The 20,059-nt window shown below is 38.5% G+C and overlaps 2 protein-coding genes across 4 annotated transcripts; both read right to left on the reverse strand.

The window, feature by feature from the left end:
- Positions 1 to 125: 125 nt before the first annotated feature.
- RB195_021686 (uncharacterized protein) lies at positions 126 to 4,058 on the reverse strand (the record flags this gene model as incomplete). Of its 2 annotated transcripts, XM_064208554.1 has the most annotated exons (12): positions 126 to 163; positions 528 to 548; positions 592 to 616; positions 1,219 to 1,341; positions 1,415 to 1,472; positions 1,556 to 1,660; positions 1,733 to 1,918; positions 2,164 to 2,279; positions 2,530 to 2,658; positions 2,728 to 2,869; positions 3,846 to 3,905; positions 4,021 to 4,058. In XM_064208554.1, 12 exons carry the CDS (start codon positions 4,056 to 4,058, stop codon positions 126 to 128), a joined length of 1,041 nt encoding a protein of 346 aa, XP_064064434.1. The 2 variants fall into 2 exon arrangements, with proteins under 2 accessions (XP_064064434.1, XP_064064435.1); XM_064208553.1 differs by lacking the exon at positions 126 to 163 and adding an exon at positions 370 to 412 and having other exon boundaries at positions 528 to 616.
- Positions 4,059 to 7,478: 3,420 nt separating this feature from the next.
- RB195_021687 (uncharacterized protein) lies at positions 7,479 to 12,286 on the reverse strand (the record flags this gene model as incomplete). Of its 2 annotated transcripts, none has more annotated exons than XM_064208555.1 (11): positions 7,479 to 7,575; positions 7,684 to 7,749; positions 7,818 to 7,960; positions 8,171 to 8,242; positions 9,782 to 9,909; positions 10,142 to 10,193; positions 10,268 to 10,387; positions 11,182 to 11,304; positions 11,380 to 11,539; positions 12,091 to 12,173; positions 12,251 to 12,286. In XM_064208555.1, 11 exons carry the CDS (start codon positions 12,284 to 12,286, stop codon positions 7,479 to 7,481), a joined length of 1,080 nt encoding a protein of 359 aa, XP_064064436.1. The 2 variants fall into 2 exon arrangements, with proteins under 2 accessions (XP_064064436.1, XP_013304473.1); XM_013449019.2 differs by having other exon boundaries at positions 12,233 to 12,286.
- Positions 12,287 to 20,059: the final 7,773 nt, after the last annotated feature.

Consider the following 20,059-nt stretch of genomic DNA (forward strand, 5'->3'; position numbering starts at 1 on the left):
CTACGCGGATTACACGGAAACATTTGAGATCATGTGTGTAAACAACGGTTCACATTTAAAACAAACCACTAATTGACAAAAAAGAAAGAAGAATAATCGCCAAGTTGAACATACTGAAATGAACATTAAACAAATTCCTGAAGAGTTGATTGAGCGGTTTCCTCTGCAAAGTAATCAATATTACATGGAAACAGAGATGAACCACAAAATTCCTTGATCAGACGGCGATTCTTAGAAGTATGAAAACACATCAACAGCAAATGTAACTGGAGCACACCGAATCGAATAGATCGAATATCCGAACAAATATAAGAGAAAATTCCAAAACGGAATCACAAACCCATTGACGGCAGGGAGTTTTTTGCGCATCTAGCGCGGTCCATGTTTCATTTTCTTGGTCCATATTCTAATACTATACAGAAAAAATAGACTCATCAAATACAAAAAAAACTAGGAGATTACGAGAAATCACAGTTAAAAGGTGCGCTGTCGTCAAAGGGTTAGCACTAAAATTATGGCTAACTCACCAATTATCACTATGCGTAGGACTAGGAGTGAGTCTCTTTTCAGTCGAAAGAGATGGACGTGAACTGCTAGACTGCTCAGTTTCATCGCTCTGAACAGTAAACTCAGTCAAGTTCCAATTCTCAACAACACCACTTTAAAAATGCTTAAAATCGCTACTTTTTGGACCACGATTGTTCGTTATTGCGCTAGCAAATAGAACAGCAAGAAAGTAAGAATAGAAATCACTGATTTTCTGCTTTTCGAATTCTTCTGGTTAGCTAAGGATAGCCGAAACCCGGTCGAATGAGTAGAATGATGGAAACCACTTATGTACAACTGAGGAAACTTATCCGTTTGTGTACAAATCCAATAAAAGTTTGAGTAAAAAAAATACAGACGACTATGGAAAAGGAGCATGGATTTGGATGAGCTGATGAACACAAAAAAGGTCAGATTAAGCAATTTAAAATCATAGCACTATTCAAGCTATATGATCAAATTGCTTAATTTTATTGTTAAAAGTAAGAGATTAGGTTAGGAAGAGGCGAAGAAAAAGACAAAGGTTCTAGCAAACACTTCCAAAAAAATACCGAAAAATGGAGTACCGGAAGGACGTAAAGGAGTAATTCCACCTTTGATTTTTTTCTATTTTGAGACACATATAGCGTTCTTCCAATCGGAAATACCGGCACAGGCCCAAAAAAAACTTACTGGGATATTATTTCTAATATTTGCTTCGTTGTCCTCCCTTTTTAGCATCTCAGCTGATTTCAGGTTTGCAACAACGTCGTCACTTAGGTCATAATCTTCCAACGTGAAATCAAGTGATGCTACCTGGAAACTGCCAACGTAGTCTATCGCTCTGTTAAGAAAAACGTTCACATTCCATCGGCAAAGACGCACTCACCAAAATTCCAGCTAATTTACGTCTTACAACAGGTTCTGCCGGAGCTCCGGATGGATTTCTGAAACATCAACTTCGTACGGAAAAGTAGATTTATTTGTTTATCCTATTTCTCAGTTAAACATAAGAAAAACTATTACGAACATGTTTTCAGCATTAGGATCGGGACAAGGCAAAGAATCGTTAATTTCAGAGGGTCGGTGTCCCGGCGCTTCCAAGTTGGATTGCGATAATGAATCGGTTGGTGTTCTTCAAAACAAATAAAATTACTAGCAATCATACAGCAATAAGTAGAAATAAACAAGTTTCGATTATAAGAACCTTCTAGATGAAGTACAAGGATCTGGAAGCACAAATTCGCAATTTGATGCTGATACTTCTTTTTCAGGTAGACATTTGCTTGTTCCAACAACATTCGATGACTTTCCAGAGAAAAGTGCTCTCTTCACTGACTTTTCCGTATGTGGTCTTCTATTTATAACACCGCGATCGTGCGATGATGAATGCCTGAAGCCAATCACGAAAGAAATTCATGTGAATTATAGCGAACTATGCTGCTTATAAACAAGTTCGAAATAAAAGAATCCGTACTCATGGGTACTATTAAGTGAAATTCGCCATTCTCAATGTCTTAACAATATCAAATTCCAATGAAAAAATGACAAAACGGAGAACAAACTAACTAACTAAACGGAAAAAAAAAATGAAAATAAGTGTGATGTTCGGTTACTACTGTAACTGTAGCAACTCACCCAAGGTGAACATTATCCTGTCCAAGACAGGATGTATTCGAAAGTATATCTTCTCTTGCTGAAAGTAGTACATCAACCGGCTCAGCGTTAGCTTGGAAAGCTAAATCGAGTATTTCCTAAAAATTGCATGGTGAGAAATCCGAAAAAACTTGCAACTCCCGTTTTAGAATAAAATCTAGGAAATCTAACACATCAAGAGAACAGAGGAATTATGAGCAAAGTGACTTTTTCACACATAAATTTGAAGAAACTGCTACTTCGAAAAGATGAGGAACACCTAATGGTGAAGCTCCGGCTCCCTCCTTTTTATAACATTAAATAAGCTAAATTTGATAATTGGAGAACTCTTACGCTTATTAAACCTACCAATTTTTTCGGTTCTTCTGTGCAACTTTTACACCATTCTGTGTAGAATTTAGCACAACGGCGATAGGAACCCTTGCGGTATAACCGCTCGAAGATCTCAGACACAGTCAAAGATTTCGCATACTTTGTCTAAACACCAAAATTTCAGAGATTCTAGGAGGATAAAGAATTTGGGGAAAAAAAACTGTCAAGACTCACCAACATACTATAAATAGGAAGCATGTTTTCGTTATTTGAAAATGGCGAATCTGGCCCATAGTTGTCCATGGCTTCCTTGAGAATTTTCTGCATAGCAGCTTTATTTTTCTGACCAAAATGCTTTTCGAATAGCACGATAGTTCTAAAAAAAACGTCATTAGTGTGTGTGAACTCTAGTATGGAAAGGATGTGGCTTTAAAAATCCAATTCTAATGTTGTTGAATGCGAAAAAAAAGGTACGACACGAATGAATAAAAATGTGGACATATTTCTCAATCTCATACATCATCATCTGGGAAGACATAGTATGAAAAAAACGTATTTTACTTCAAAGTAACATATTGTAGGATAAATGGAAGCTAAAGCGACGAAAAGGAGAAAAAAATCCTTCGAATTACAGAGCAAGACATGTTTAGAGGATGAAATAAACATAAACTAGGAGACTGACAGAAAAACATTTAAACATTTTGAAGAGCCCAATCTCCCACTATAAACTACCAGAGATGGTATCAATTCAAAAAAAGCAGTTTTTTCATAGAATCCAATCAATTTCAATAGTAAAATGAAAACGTATTAAAAACGAAAAGAAGCGGGGTTTGAACAAAAAGCGAGAAGCAAACAAAAAGTTATCCTCGAAACTGAGAATACACACTGTCCCACAAGTGGGAGGTTTCAGGACTCGTAGCACAAAAAAAACGTAACAAAAAAAAGAGCTATCTCAGTTGGTACAACGAGATGAAACAACTGATTGTGGATGTCAATAGGATTTTCGCTTTTAAAATGATTACTGCGTTAATTCTATTACAAAAGATAAGTCAACTAAACAAATAGTCAGCTACTTCTGATTAGTAACATTAACATTTTCCCATCGAAGACCTCAACTTGGATGTTTTATAAATTCCGTTCTAAGTAAGAAGCCATAATGTGTTCAAGCGAAATTACTCCAAATTACAAAAGAACACAATAAACATACGTTAAGGATAATTTGTTTCAAATGTCAATCAAATGAAGCTTTGAAAAATCTATACTATCGAATCGCACAATACAGATAAGAGATCAATCCATTAAAAAAACAGGAAAAGGAAACTATAGAAGGCAAGAATATGGCGACTACGTACCCGCAAACAAATTCAATGCTGACTTCAGGAGAAGAAGAGTTGAGCGCTTCTCGTACACAGCTACAAATAAAATTATTTCGAATACGCTGATTTGTCAAACTCGGGAAAGAACCAAAAACAAAGAGGAGACAAAAGAAAAGTAGACGTTAACATCACAAAAAGAGGCAAAACTCACGACAACAATCTTGTCGTATTTGTTGTTTTCGCTTCCATCCTGAAAATAATACGCAATTAGTGTGGAAATGCTGAACGGAAGGCAAAAGCGAAAAAAAAATAGAAATACAGTAAAGAAAGATAAAGATTACAATGGTGAATTAGATAAATCAGGAATAAATGCAATAATGCGATATTAATAATGCAATATTAATAATGCAATAAGGTGCAAAAAGCAGAAATCCTTCACGCTATCCGGACATCCAGAGAGAAAAAAGTGGATGCTCAAAGTATGTTCATTCGGATAAAAAAGATTTAGTTCAACAAATCCAATACTATAGAGTAAACATGCTTCACATTATGAGATGGTGATCATACGCAACGGGTGACAAGTGCACCTTTACAACAAGAACGAAGCCAATAGAGAAACTGTACGAAGGCTCTCCGCACAGGACCTCTTGCCTGCCACCATCGACCTCACGTACCTATCCAAGGTTGGCGCGGATTCGCCAGAATGATTAAGCTTTCTTGCTGTTTTTTACATATTTCGAAGATCCAGACGAGTTCAAAACTGAGCCTCAGTTACCCCGATGAACTTCATTAAAACGTTCAGCCTTCCGGGAAACTGTACCTCAGTAAGGCTCATGGACCTTATTAGAACTTCGTTCTGCTTCCAAGAAGTTGACAAATCCACTGCTTTTTCAAAAGCTTATATGGGATCTTATTATGATTGCTGACTAAGATGTGATTTCTAATGCAATGCCCAGGATGATTCCAGGCACCTGCTAACTTGTTGGTAACTTTCGTGTAGCTCTGAGTAGCTCTAATCTCGACTATTAAGTATCCTTACCATCCACATTTCGTCTTTCTGACATGTTGCTAAGCCTCCGTAATTCTTCTCGGGAACTACAAAGATCCAGTCAGTAGTTCCCGCAGAGAACTCCGGAGTCCCCAACGGTGAGCGAAGGCCCACATGCTGGTTGTTCCACCTCTATCAGAGAGTATCGCGAGAGGAGAACAGATCTATGTGCTAGGTTCATGGATCTACGTGAAAGATTGCGGTTCCAGTTCACATGTACTGGGTGCAAGAGTAGTTGAATCACTTGAAATAGTCGGCTGCAGTGACTGACATAAAATAAGCTCCCAGAGATGCTCAAACATCGTCGCAGGACCTGATCATGTAATCTATAAGAAGTCTTTGACCATAATCTGATCATGTTTCGCAGAAGCGATCTGTGCTGCCGGTCCTGAGCAGAAGTGCGCTGGGTCGAGCTGTTCTCCCGTTCCCCAAACGTGAACTTCCAGCGTTTTCAACAGAAAAGGTCACTGGAAAGTGTTTAAATAGTTCCAGCGAGTATATTTAACATACGCCTAGAGTATTCTGTTGGGATAAAGGATTGGCAACAAATTCCACTTAGTTGTCACCATACGTGGATTTCAAGCTTTTGATTTGGTTTTTGGTTTGAACTTCCTCTATCTGCAATTTTTTTGCTTTGATGTGGCTACAGTGAGAGTCAATATCCCTCAATATTCCTTCCTCATCGCTAGAAGGGAGTAACCTGGATTTTTTCTTCGAGAAAAAAACAATGATACCACTCTGATATCGAAAAAGTTTAACGTTGTAATGTGAAAGGGACTCTCTCAATTCTGTAAACTAAAAAGCCACATTTTACCAGAATCCAAGTGTATTCATCCTGTTGAAATATTTCACCTTTTCTTTGTAAGACCGACGAATGCATGCATATAAAAAAAACTGACCATTTCCGCTAATGTCTGAAAACATTTTTACACTAACAATTTAGATAAAATGAAACTGATTCCACAACGAAGATGTGAATGTAACACAAGAAGTCACACTAGCGAATTAATTCCAAATTATGTGTAAAAATTGGCATACTTATCACCAAAACTGAAGGCCTCTTACAACCACTTACGGTGAAAAAAACCAACTGGTTTCGAATGTTAAGGACGGCTCAGGAAGATGAGAAAGATGTTCATCATTTCATAGTGCGGTACTGTTATCCTTATTCAGACATTTATTCCTAATTTCCACAAACCATCGTGTTCTCCGACATAAAAAGCGGTTTACGAACTAAAATCGATTTTTGTTCACTCGAAATAAGAAAAAATTATTCAATTAATTGAAAAAATGAAAAAGAAACGCTAAAAGCATCTGAGGTGGTACGGATTTCAAGTAGAGCATTCGTATACGGGATAGTAGATTATGGAGAGGGGGATGATTACGTCCATTTCTTCCTAATTGCCGTAAAAAATGGCCCGGAAGATACGGCTTCGAGCGTTCCGGCGCGCCATTTTCCACAGGGAGTTCGATTGGAGCGCGCCAACCTTGTGCACGCTCCAATCGAACTCCCTGCACGCACCGCATCTTCCGGGCCGTTTTTTACGGCAATTAGGAAGAAATGGACGGAATCACCCCCTCTCCATAATCTACGACCAAGTATACTCCACCTGAAATCCGCACCACCTCAGATTCGTGGTATGCTGCCTTTAAGTGCGAACCTACCACATTACGAATAAGCAGTTAGAGAAATAAAATTGAGCAAATGAGTGGAAATTAAAAATCTGGTCGTACTTGTACTCTTTGGTCTTTACTGGAATTAATGCAGCGCCGCTATTCCCCAAGCGGTCTCATCACACGACTTATATTCCCTTCAGGATAAATAACAAATTGATACGACCTACTATCGTCACGTTTCACACATAACAAGGTAATAGTTCCAATTTCTAGTAATTTTCCTTCGAAATCCCTCTCATTCATTTTTTTCAGTCTACAACGCAACGCATATTATTTTCTCCAGCATTTCGTAAACACTGAATCGATTAGAGTGATCCAGACGAATGCAGGTAAAAACATATCATAATACAATGTGATGGGAATAACAACGAGACACACCCACCATCACGTCGGGATACCGCAATAATTCCTACAATGCAACTACAAATAAGACTGAATTCGTAAAACAAACAGATTGATAACACCTTTAAAATGAGAACTCTTCATCACTTGAATCCGACATCGCCAATGCAACTTTAAAATGAATCATTGATTAGAAAAGCAGCATCAGAAAACAAGCATAATCTGCATCATCACACGAAAGTATCGCAATATGAAACATATAGCTCCTATCTAGAGATGTACAAGCTGACAAAAAATTACAAGAATCACAACAACACCCTCTAACGCAGGAATGAGAACTCAGCGGGTAATTAATAAAGAGAGAGAGATGTACAATTTCAGATTTACAAAATAAAACACTATCCTATATACTCTAATAACCACAATAACATGACATACAAACGAAATGGGGCGACAGAGGTGTGGGCACTTCAATTCAACATGGGACAAAGTAGCACAAGAAAGATATTTCTCCCTTAAATATCGACCGGTGTACAATGAATGATAGAGATCAGTATGTATGTTGTCGCAAGTATGAAACGCCCTTCGTTTTATTCACGTATTTACATCACACTATTTTCGAAACTCTCAAGGTAATCTAACGTGTAATATTTGAGGAAATCACGTGCAGTATCAATAAGAGGACCAGGGACTGCGTGCCTAAATAGCAAAGGATTGAGGACAATTTTCTCCTACGACACATTTAGATGTGCCATGGGAATTTACAATTTAAAAAATATATGTTATAAGTAAGTTAGCGGAACTCACATTTGGTAAAATTCTTCCTTTTTCAATGCTTGATATTTTGGACGCTCTTTGCAATCTTTTGTTAAACTAAAAAAAGAAACCACAACAAAATATTTTAAAACTGTGGGCGGAATAAATGATAAAAAAAAATCTACCATTTGCTAACAAAGGTGACGAAACTCCGAGAAAACTGTCCATTCATGTCCAACATAGGTGGATCACCTTGTACAACAGCGCTGAGCTGGTCAAACACCGAATTCCACGGAGGATATGGGAATTCGCCAGTAGCAATCTCGTACTGGAAAAAGATAGATGTAAAGTTGAAGGTCAATGTGCAGAGGCCCACAGAATTTAAAACGACGATCCGCAAATGCTATACTAAGATGGTGGACAATTCCAAGTGAGGAAAGATGAGACAGAACCAACTAATCAAAAATTTCTTTCTGCTGACGTCTAGCTGTTATCGAGAAATACAAATGTAGAGAAGACGACGAAGATATAAACTCACCAAAGTGATTCCAAGTGACCATATGTCAGACCGGATGTCATATTTCTTCCCATAATGGGATAAGCGTTCAGGCTGAAGTAATATTTTCTTTGTATGAGTAGAATGAGGCTTATATAACAGAACAAAAATAAACATTATTCTCACTCAAAAACATGACCGCATTACTTAAAGGCAGCATACCACGAATCTGGGGTGGTACAGATTCCAGTTGGGTTATGCCTATACGGGGTAGTAGATTATGGAGACCGGGGTGGTTCCGCTCATCCCTTCCTGAATCACTGCAAGCAGCCGGGCCCTGAATGCTGTTTTGTACGATGCTTTCTATTGCAGCGCGCCACCCTTGCACGCGTAGCGTCCCTTACTGCCTATCGGGGCAGTCCGAATTGATTTTCGACGAATCGTAGGGCGGAGGCGGCGCGGGGGGTGGAGCGTTGCAATAGATGGCGTCGTACAAAACAGCATTCTGGAGGCGACAGTTTGCAGTGATGCAGGGTGAGATGAGCGGAACTGTCCCCGTCTCCATAATCTATGACTCCGTATACGGATACTCCACCTGAAATCCGCACCACCTCAGATTAGTGGTATGCTGCCTTTAAAGAAACGTTTAGCAAAACAATGAAGAAACACACTGATGGTGATAGGGGTAAGAGGTAGTTGGGAGTAGTGCGGAACCCAACCATGCTCTCATTAAATTGGACTAGGCCTGCACTTAGAGCGCTACAAATGTCCATGGAGCGCAATGATCGTTCTTAATAATCAGATGCGGAGAAGCCATACCTCAAGTCATTTTCGGTTCGGTTGGAGGTACTAATGATATGAATTAGCTATTCACTTCCAGGAATTCAGTTAGGAATGTTTGACGAAGTCAAAACATTAGTAGTTTCAGTTCTATCTTCCTTTTTCTCTCTTGGTAGCTTTAGCCTCCATGTCATAGATGCTCTAGGATTAATGCTTAGGTTTTGGGACCCTAACTGACCCAGCTATTCACTTCCAAAGATGAACTGTCGACTGATACACTATCGCCTTCTCAAATGGTCAAATGTGTAAACATTCGACAGTTAGGACTGACCTTTACGCTCCATGGACGTTTTTGGCGCTCTAAGAGCAGGTCGAGTACAGCTCAATGAGAGCATGGTTGAGTACCTCCCAGCCACGTAAATACTAAATTTCTCAAGTTTCAACGAATTGCGGCGTAAGTACCTACTTATGGAGCGAATAAAAAGGACAGAGACTTAAAAAATGGTGGGAAGCTCAAAAAAAGACTTCGTGAAGTATGACGTGACGTACAAATCACGAGTGTTGTGGAAGTTTACAATCCTACCTTCCCTACCATTTTTAAACACAACCTAACATACAAGTATTACCTAAATCTAGAAGTGTACCGCACTCCTATCAGAGAATCTAAGCTGCTTCTTTTTAACAAAAGCCCTCTAGTTCAAGAATTTTTGTAAGGTACAAATATGAAGTAAAGCTTAAAATTAAAACCAACTTAACTGTAACTCTGAAAAAATATAACCACCAATAAAAACAAATTTCCAAAGAAAAAGTGTGTTTATAATCTTCTCAAGTTTTCAATGATCAAGGTAAATTCGATGATAGCAAAATACTAACCGCTAGGTATGGCTGACATCCAGCGTCGTGGGTTTTGGCTAATGAGTCGATCAGCTGACCACTTATTCCAAAATCGCATAGCTTCACCATTCCGCATCTATTTACAAGAATATTTGATGGTTTCACATCTAAAAACGATGAAAAGATTTGTAGATTAATGCTATAAATTGTTATGAATTATCTATTAATTTCATGGTTAAAGAAAGTGGACAGTACTTAAAAAGGTGGCAGCTCCATATAGATACATGTCACATACATATTAAAGGTTACCTATTGATAGTAAAAGCAATGGTTAGAAAAGTAACTTGCAAAGGTTATCCATAATAATTACTCAGCTGCTTGTCCGTTAAATACACTCACCTCTATGAATAATTTCCAGATGACATTTCAAATAATCTAGAGCATCAATCACCTAAAAAAGGAGTTCCACTTTCGTGTTCAGACGAAAAAAAAAAGATAGATTAGGCATTTCTTACTGAAACTTACTGAAACTGCAATGTGACCAATCACATTCTCTCCAAACCTCGTGTGGTGAAGATTATAAACTCGTTTATAGAGTATATCCAGAGAAATATCCATTAATTCCATGCATATCCAGCAGTCACCCTAGAACAGAGATTAAATGTCGAGACAGATTTGATATGGTTGCAAAGTAAACACAAGTTAAAGCAACGACAAAAACGATTTCATTAAAAGTTAAAACATAACCGTTAAATTTTGTTTTGTGTGAATAAGAGAACACAAATTCATTTGGGTTGAAGTATGATCCTACACGATAAGGATGGACGATACAAATAGTCCTTTTATATCTTTCAATCTTCAATTTTTTTTTTCGGATCCTTTCATAGATCTCTTTCAAATATGTTCAGTGTCAGCCATTCACAACTGATTAAGACATAATATGTTATTTTGGCAGCAATTTTGTCATTTCGAACAAACGCGCACTGAAGTAGTTTAGGAAGAATGTGATCTTCGCTCCTTTTCTGTTCTTCGCTGTCTATTACCGCTTATCGGCGAGCCATGCGATACACTAAACAACAAACTCAAACAAATCGATTGAGAGTAACGGTCAAAGCTCAATATCTATCGGCTAAAGTATAGAAACCCAATGAGGAAATTCCAAAGATCATGATTTTTAATTGGAAACTACTGCAAAACACTCGACAGAATCAGGAAGGAAGCGGTACTTTTGAACCACAAATATAATAATGAAAAAAGTAAACTTTTTAGCACACTAGAAAATCAAAGCGAGTAAATTAAGTAAAAGTAAGTAAGTAAGTAGTAAACAAATAAATACAGACTGAAGAAGAAGCGCGCCGCAACACAGTTACAAATGTGTCGTATCATAACAATTAGGAAATAAAATGAAGAGGAATACGAGACAAAGATGAAAAACTCACCTCATGTAAGATAGCACCGAAGAATTTCACTATATTAGGACATTGCTCCGATCGCATGATTGTATCATGTTCACGGATAATTTTTTCCTGTTCACGATTGTTAATGTTATTACAACGAATCCTCTGCAAAAAAAAAAAGATTACCAGAAGAATGTAGACATCAACGGAGATAATTCTAATATTAAAAGAACAGGATACCTTTACGGCCATTTCCTTTCCACTTTCATTGTGGATCATTTTGTAGACTGATCCAAAATTTCCGCTACCAATCTTTCCACAATCTCTAAGATTAGAAGCAGTGAAGGTGTAGGCATTTTCTTCTCCAGGAAACTTGAGTGTACCCGTTGATAGCGTAGTTCTACAACGAAATGATTGCAGTGATTGAGAGACTGTAATGAAGTCAATGCACTCCCACATTTTATTTCCCAGTAATTTCGAAGAGGTTACAAAAACGGTACAACTCTAACAATTATCGTTGAATTTTAAAACAAAATAAAATCATACATAAATGAATAGTTAAGATGTTTCATATTTTTCCCCGAATAGCAAGCATAAGTGCGTTAGGAGTAGCTGGACCCTCCTCAGGTGAAGGGGGTTTAGCTCATGGGGTGCAGCTCAAGTGCAGGGGGCCGTTTAGCCAACCGCGCAAAAGTGAACGAGGTAATTTCGCCAAGCGCTTAAAAGTGAAGGAGGTCCCTTCCCCAACCCTTTAAAAGAGAAGAAGCTCCTTTCCCCAACCGTTCAAAAGTGAAGGGGGTCAGAGCACCGGCTCCGACTATCGCATCTATGATAGCAAGGCCATACTTGTTCCGGTAAAGCAAGAAGGATCAAACAAGAAAAATCTGAAGTCGAATACTAAAAAAATAATTTGAAAAATAAAAAAAAGTGGAACACACGAAAGAAACTTACAAAAGAACGTTTTCGTATTCTGGAGGTGCGAAACTAAGTTCTAATTGGGGACGATGAGGAAGGCGGCCGTCATCCAACATTTTCTGGAAGAAAACAGTATTCAGTCTAATAAATAACCAAAAATAACTTCTAAAAAATGTACCGGAAAAAAACGAATAACCTCATCCACTACTGGAGAACGGGCGACATGCACCATTCGAATGGAATTATGACCTGAGAAAATCAACCCACTCAAACGACGTCGGCCGGTAAGCACGTAAGCACCGGCGAAAGTTGACCGAAACCTTCCTTAAAATAGTGGAAAAATTGACAAGAACAAACATTTGTCATTAAAATAATACATAAACTATGTGGGGGAACTCAGTCGAAGTGTGTACTGCAAAAAATCAATTATGGAGGGCAGCAGCCTCACGACGGGAGCACATCCTGCTTATTCGAGCACGAATTCTAAACTTGCTGTCAAATTCGACACATTTTCATTCTTTTCGAACAAAAAATCATATAGAACACTTCTAGTATTTGCGTATGTCAACCGTTATACTGTTTCAATCTATTCTATTAACAAAAGCTCTTTTTTCTTTCAAGAATCAACAATATATCTTGTAAAAAAAAGAAGAAAAATCTCCTTATGCGCATCACCCAGCCATAGGAGGAATTCATGCAGTTGAAAAAGTTTAAAAATGAGCATTTCCTTGTTATGTAAGTGTTGACATCCTGTTGCGGGATCGGGATGAGGCAAAAACGCGAATCAATGTATAATATCGATTGTCATGGTGACCTACCTTAATTGCAGACCACATCAATAATGTATCCTCCGCATTCCGCATTCAATTCGATTTTTCTTCGGCTTCATGTCCGGATTTCTATCACTAAGCAAATACTAATCTAACACATGTACATAGTAGAAATGACTGATTCAACTCATTCATTATTTTTACTTAGGATAAAAAAAAGAGTAGGATCGGTCACCATCAGAAATTCCATCAGATCCATTGATTATTGAAACGGCTCCCGTACAATCTCTCGATAAAGAACTGTGTTGAAGATAATTGCATTTGTGCTTCTTATAAATTTTAGTACTACTGGGCCATTAGTCTTCATGGTTTCCGGAGTACCAGTGAAGAACATATTTTTCATTTTCTATAGTGCAGAAAATGAAATGAAATAGAATAATGTAGCCTTAAAATAAGATTTGAATAACCTGAAAACGGAATTATAAGCCATTGGTTTTAGACGGACTAACAAACCTATTTGTTCAGGAATTCAAATGTAGGATAGAGTGAAGAGATGAGGGAATTGAGACTAGTGAATCATGATTCATACCGGTCATGTTGCATGCTAGTGTAAACATTTTTTCAACAATACCATGCGTCACTTCTGCGATCTGTTTCACGGATTTTTTCTTCCAATAACTGCTCTTCTATGTTAGAATACACACTTAAAAAATAGGCTCTAAAGAAGATCACTTTCAGTGGATATACCTATATCCTGGAGAATAAAGAAGATCACCTTCAATGGATAAACCTAAATCCTGAAGAGATTCATACGTAGACACGACACCGACATACATATAGTAGGGTCAAAACGACATTAAAGGCATCACCCCACGAATCTGAAGTGGTACGGATTTCAGGTGGAGTATTCGTATACGGGATCGCAGATTATGGAGAGGTGGGTGATTCCGTCCACTTCTTCCTCATTGCCGTAAAAAACGGCCCGGAAGATGCGGCGCTGCACAAGGCTGGCGCGCTCCAGTCGAACTCCTTGTAGAAAACAGTGCACCGGAACGCTCGAAGCCGTATCTTCCGGGCAGTTTTCTACGGCAATTAAGAAGAAATGGACGGAATCACCCTTCTCTCAATAATCTACAATCCCGTATACGAACACTCCACCGGAAATCCGTACCACTCCAGATTCGTGTGGTGATGCCTTTAAGCATGGTGCAGTTGCGTGATTGGGTGCTTTCGAAGCGGAGTAGCGGCTAGAATCCAGAGGGGACCCTTCCCGACACTATTCCTTAGTGTAGTTCGCGATGGTCCCACGTCGATTCCAACCGCCATCTTCGCCACGCCGCTTCAAGCTCAGCCGTTTTCGTTTCCTAACTACACCGCCCTTCATATCGTTTTAACCACCACACCATAAACCGGTCAAAACGACCTAATTTGTCCTACAATATAGCGTAAGCGGTTACAGCGATGCAACGCAGGCGCTCAGGAATGACTGCGAACGTATTGTCGCAGTTTCCAGCACTAGAGCGGAGTTCCGCGAGGGTTCGTTCCATCCAGACTTCTACTGCGAGTCCGCAGGGGCACAACAGAACAGGAATGTACAGAAAATCGAGACGTAGTAGTAAAACATCCAGATGATATGTCAAACCTGTAATAATAGTGTTTTTTTCAGCTAATTTGATGGGACCTTATGGACAGCGCAAGATCTTTTAGAACTCCCCTACGCCTCGTGTAGTCGGGTCAAGGCCACATGAAGCACGGTGTAGCTGCGTAAGCTGTTGAGCACGAAGCGCTACGGTGGAGATAGCTGCTGGAATCGAGGTGGGACCATCGCTATCTTCAGCGATGGATGGTGGTAGCAAGGATCTAGAACGAAAAGATAGAATTATGGGTGTATACTAGGGTCAAAATAGCGCCCCGGACCACTCGAAGCGGCATCTTCCGGGCTGTTTTTTACGGTGATTAGGAAGAAATGGACGGAATCACCCTCCTCCTCACGATCTACGACTCCGTAAAGGCATAACGCACCTGAAACCCGTACCACCCCAGATTCTTGGGGTGATGCCTTTAACCGGCTGTAATCCCACAAACGAGGTAGATCCGTGGCAAGAGGAAGGGGTAGGGAAGCCAAATATATTGTTTTTTTTTTAATGCAAAATTGAGCAATTCACTTTATCATTTTGAGAATTATAATGTATTCTTTAGCAAGAACTCAAAAGTAAAAGTAGTGATAACAAAATTTCTAATTAGAAATAAATCCACCAATTTTCAGTACGTGCATCAATCCGTTCCTTTATCGATTCGGTGTAAATCGGAAACGATGCTCACAAAATTGCAGCACATTGGAAAGTGGTGTGGGAAAGGTACGGCGACATTCATTTTGATCATTCAGGTCCTATGTGGTATTACTCGTGTTACTACTATTAATTATAATCCTTATCCCAGTTGAACTATCAGTAACCCCAAGCTTTTCTCGTTTTCTAGGTGTCAGCAAGAGAACTTGACCAACCTCGATTTAGCGATTCGATTGTCAGACCGAATGGTCGAAGAAGAGCGAAAAGTGAAACGGTTTAACGAGATTCAACTAGTTTTTTTTTTCCAAAAATTTATACACCCGTACTATTTCTGAAACTCTCTGCAAAGTTTCAAGTAGTCGACTTATCGTAAATAAGTCCGAAGAGGAGCGAAAAATCGACTTCTTGAGCACTCTCCAGTTATTTGCTCCACCATTGATCGAAGTATCCTTCAATCTGGTCACAGATAGACGAAAGGTTAGAGATATCAGCGCTAACGCAGCGATCGATGTGGGACCTTTGTTCGTCTCTGCAGTCCGACGACAGCTAGAGTCACTTTGGGACCGTTCCCACTAGGTCCAGTTCGCCGGTTCGAGCGCAGCCGCTTACGCAACTGCACATTGCAACTTGGCAGCGCATGAAGTCTTCCATAGATTTCCCTCACTAGAAGGATTACACCTCATTGGTCGTGGGACTACATGGCGCATCCCCAGATAACGGTCTAACCGTGGGCCAAAAACGACGTTATACATGACCTGGGATACAGATGGACTCGGAGAACGGAATCCCTGTTTCTGCTGTGCCAGGATTGGCCTGTAATACTCGTGTATCCAGCACTCAGTGCGTTCAAAAGCCTGCAATCGCTTTGACCATATCATACGTTCGAAATAGGCTAATAAACGATCAGTTAAATTCGGTTTCGTTTCGGTTTGGAGTAAAATCCAGAATAGACCAGTCGCTCAAGGAATGACTTTATATTCTTTTTTATTTTCGCGACCTATGTTTCTCTAATTGCAAGAATTCACAATCTAAAATGGAAAGATCAATGATAGCCGGAAGCCCCCCAATACAGTATGTTTTTGAGAAAAGGGTCCGGAAACAAACATTTTAGTCGAGACAACAGCAATTGACTTTGCGATAGCTCTCGCAAAATTGTGAATCCCACATTTTAAAATGTGGAAAAAGAATGCATTGCCCATTGCCACTTTTTTCAACGAAACGAAATATTTACAAGCAGAGCATAAAATAAGTTTTTATTCGCTCTTTTTTTTTGGAGAGATAAGAAAAAAAGAGTAGGTAAATTCGAATTACACGTGAAGAAAAAACAGAAAAGATTGTACAGATATTGGATTGGAAATGGATAGAAATGGAGTAGATCCTGATAGAGAACTGGACGTGTTCACCGTACGGTTTGCCTATATTTGATTCATCGAGAATTTTCTTCTTACCGTCACCGTGACCAGTTTTGATTCGTTGCACTTCTCATCGCGTGATATACTTCCAAAAGATTGCATTGAGCACGTAAACTGTGAATTGAGCCGTGCTGATTCATACCGTAAAATTACGTGCAAAGAAAATATGAATACACACATATGGTGATCCGTCTATATTACTGTAAAACATACTATTCTGACCATTTAATGAGGAAAAAGTAAAAATGTTATCTTACAGTCGAAGGTGAACTTAGTTGATCGCATATTTTCACATGAATCAACAGTTTATTGTTTTATGATGTACTAATGAAAGACATTAACAAACAAAGAAAGTACAGTATGACTCATGTGACGATAGCAAGAAGTGTTCGGAAGAATTAGTGAGAAGATGAAGGGACGGAAATTAACGAGCAATTTCAACTGGAAAATCCGCAACACTTCGCAATAAAAGTCGTATTTTATTTCAGTATTATTATATTTATAAATTAAATCATCTTCACTTCTTTCTGGATGAACTGTATCGAGCCATTTACCTCTGAACTTAAAGAAATTTGGTTTTACAGATATTCACAATCAAGACTCAATAACTGAATTATGTTGGGGTCACGGGGCTAAGTACATTGTTTCTTTTTATTCTCGACACCCGGCGGTCACCAAAAGGGAAATTATTTTCCTTCTAAACACACGAATGACTGTGTTTCATGTCGACTACGACGTCTGACTTCCATTAAAGTACCAATTTTACGTTATAACTGTCCCTATTTCAAGAATAATATTTATCTGATACGCGAACGCGAAGACCGTGTTCACTTTTTATATGATTTTTGTTTAAAGGTATCACCCCACGAACCTGAGGTGGTACGGATTACAGGTTGAGTATTCGTTTACGGGATCGTAGGGGTGATTCCGTCCATTTCTTCCTAATTGCCGTAAAAAACGGGCTGGAAGATGCGGCGCGTGCACACTGCTGGCGCGCTCCAATCGAACTCGTTGAAGGAAATAGCGCACCGGGACGGTCGAAGCCGTATCTTCCGGACCGTTTTTTTACGGCAATTAGGAAGAAATAAACGGAATCATCCCCTCTCTTTAATCTACGATCCTGTATACGAATACTCCACCTGAAACCCGTACCACCCCAGATTCGTGGGGTGATGCCTTTAACTGATTCTCAAAAATTGTGACATTTGACTTTATCTACGTGGTATTTGGAATCTTTTGGTACAGTTAGGATGCTCCAGTAAGTCATGTTTTGTATTTGTATGTCGCTCAAGGAATCGTCCGCCAAAATTTATGATATTAGGTCTTTTCCAATTACTAAGGTGCTGGACGTAGTTTGTAAGCATCATAGAGGAAATTTGAAAACCTTTCTACAAATCCATAAATCAGATGGATTGAGAGCACAAGAGTGATCTGCTCTCCTGACGAAGCAGCTCTTTACATCCACGTGGATGATGAAATCTTCATGTCATCAAACGTTTATGTAAAGAGTCGCATCATTCGGTAAATTGATGCCCTCGATACCACTTGGACCCTCTGAATCCTGGCTTTGTATGGAGTTTTTACAAAATACATCGCTCGTAAACTTTATATTGAACCGTATTTGCTACTGGGGGAAAAAACCTAGTCTCTTTTATGTAAAGAACGTCTCCACGAATGACTCCTTTAACTTTTTACTGCAGTGTCGATCAATTTCTTCTCGGAGGATATTTGAAATCCTAGTGAAGGCTAAGTTGTCATTTGATCCTTGACAGATGAAATTGATACTTATATGACCAATGGGTATATGCTATGGTGGCTCCTTATTTTTTTATATGAATAAATTTTCAAAAATATATTTACTCTGGACTATGGCAAATTATAGGATATACTGCAGCTTGGAATGAAAAGCCATGAATAGATCGTTTCAGGTTGACATCCAATTTGTCTCTATTGGTAGTCCACATTTACAGCGTCAAGGATGTAATTCGAGATGTTTCCAACGTATTTTTTTTCCTCCGGAGGGCTCGCTACGGCTATTCTTTCATGGTGGAAAAGCTAGGGTACGAAATTCTACGCGTTCCTCTCCTTTCTCCCTCTCTTTCTCTCTTTTTCTCTGTCTCTCTCTCTCCCTCTGTAACACTTTAATTACAGTTAAAAATGAATGGAATGGGATCATTTTCTGTTATTTCGCCACTGGTAATTTAACAGCTTAATTATTTTAGCTTCAAAACGATAGATTCTGGATTAGTATGACTAATGAACTCGTTATTCATCCATATGTAAATTATTTTAGCTGCCATACTGATATATTTAATCGTTGAATGCCGAGAAAAATTATTTTAAAAAAAACAACAAGCATCTTTCTATTTCAACACATTAAAATGAAATAAACACGGGTAAAAACCTTTCTGGAGTTTAGTTCTTTTTTTTTTTGTGGAGAATCACTCGCCTTTCCTCTATACCTCTAATGACAGCTCAGCTGACAGCTTGTCTACAAAACAATGTTTACGGATTCCTTTCTCCTACAAACAATCCAGTATTCTGCAGTTGTTTAACATTAATTGGACATTCTTTTCGTGAATGTTTTCGTGCTTTCACGTTCCGTTTTCTTTCATCAACTTCCGAAAACTTTTCAGATATCTGCAGGCTGGAACGGAATGGAGAAAAAAAGATGAGAGAAGCAATCCGGCCTATTCTCATATTCTCAGCATTCTCTATCCATATTAATCTTAAATTAATTACACAGAATCGTTGCACAGATCGTTTCCTCTCATTCGTGAAATTTGCTACCGACAAGATTTTTCCTTTAAGCGTTCGGTGACTGAAGGATACCATTGTGGGAATCACTTTACTATTATTATTGATCGATGTGACCACATTGTAATTCATTTCCATTCCTGCCTTTTCCTGACTATTTACGATTTCCTTCCAAATAAATCCATCTGGGTTTTTTTTTGAAGAACAAATCCTGGTCCAAACCATTTTCAATGTTGTTCATAACTCGTAACTTGAGAATGACTTCGTTTAAACAGTATTTCTTTTTAAACTCTATAAAAAATCTGTGCGACTTCCACCGACCATTGGTGTGTTTTACGTTCTTTTTTTTGCGAGGCTAACCCTTTGCTTTGTATAATCATGTTAGAAATATAAGATTTTCGGCGCAATTTTGAAGTAAATAATTAAGTTAAGCTTTTAAATCAGTTTGTCATGACAGATGATGAAAAACGCTTCACTACAAAACAAATATTGATGGTGATGTTTGATCTATTTTCAAAAATTAGTTGTAATGAGAAAATGGTAGTAATATTGATGTATAATTTTTCTCCGATAGTTTTGGATCCGCGTAACAATAAAAGTCTCGTTCATACTTTCTTTTAATTTCTTTTTTTTTTTTCAAATTTTTCTTTTTTCGAACTTTTTTCTCTTTCTTTCAAATTTCCGTCTCAAATTTCTTTCATTTCATTTTCAAACAAATTCTTTTTCAAACTTTCACATCATTTATAATTTTTTAATCTATCCAAATTATTTTAAATGA

The sequence above is a fragment of the Necator americanus genome, chromosome X, assembly GCF_031761385.1.
Source record: "Necator americanus strain Aroian chromosome X, whole genome shotgun sequence".
In the NCBI taxonomy this organism is placed as follows: domain Eukaryota; kingdom Metazoa; phylum Nematoda; class Chromadorea; order Rhabditida; family Ancylostomatidae; genus Necator; species Necator americanus.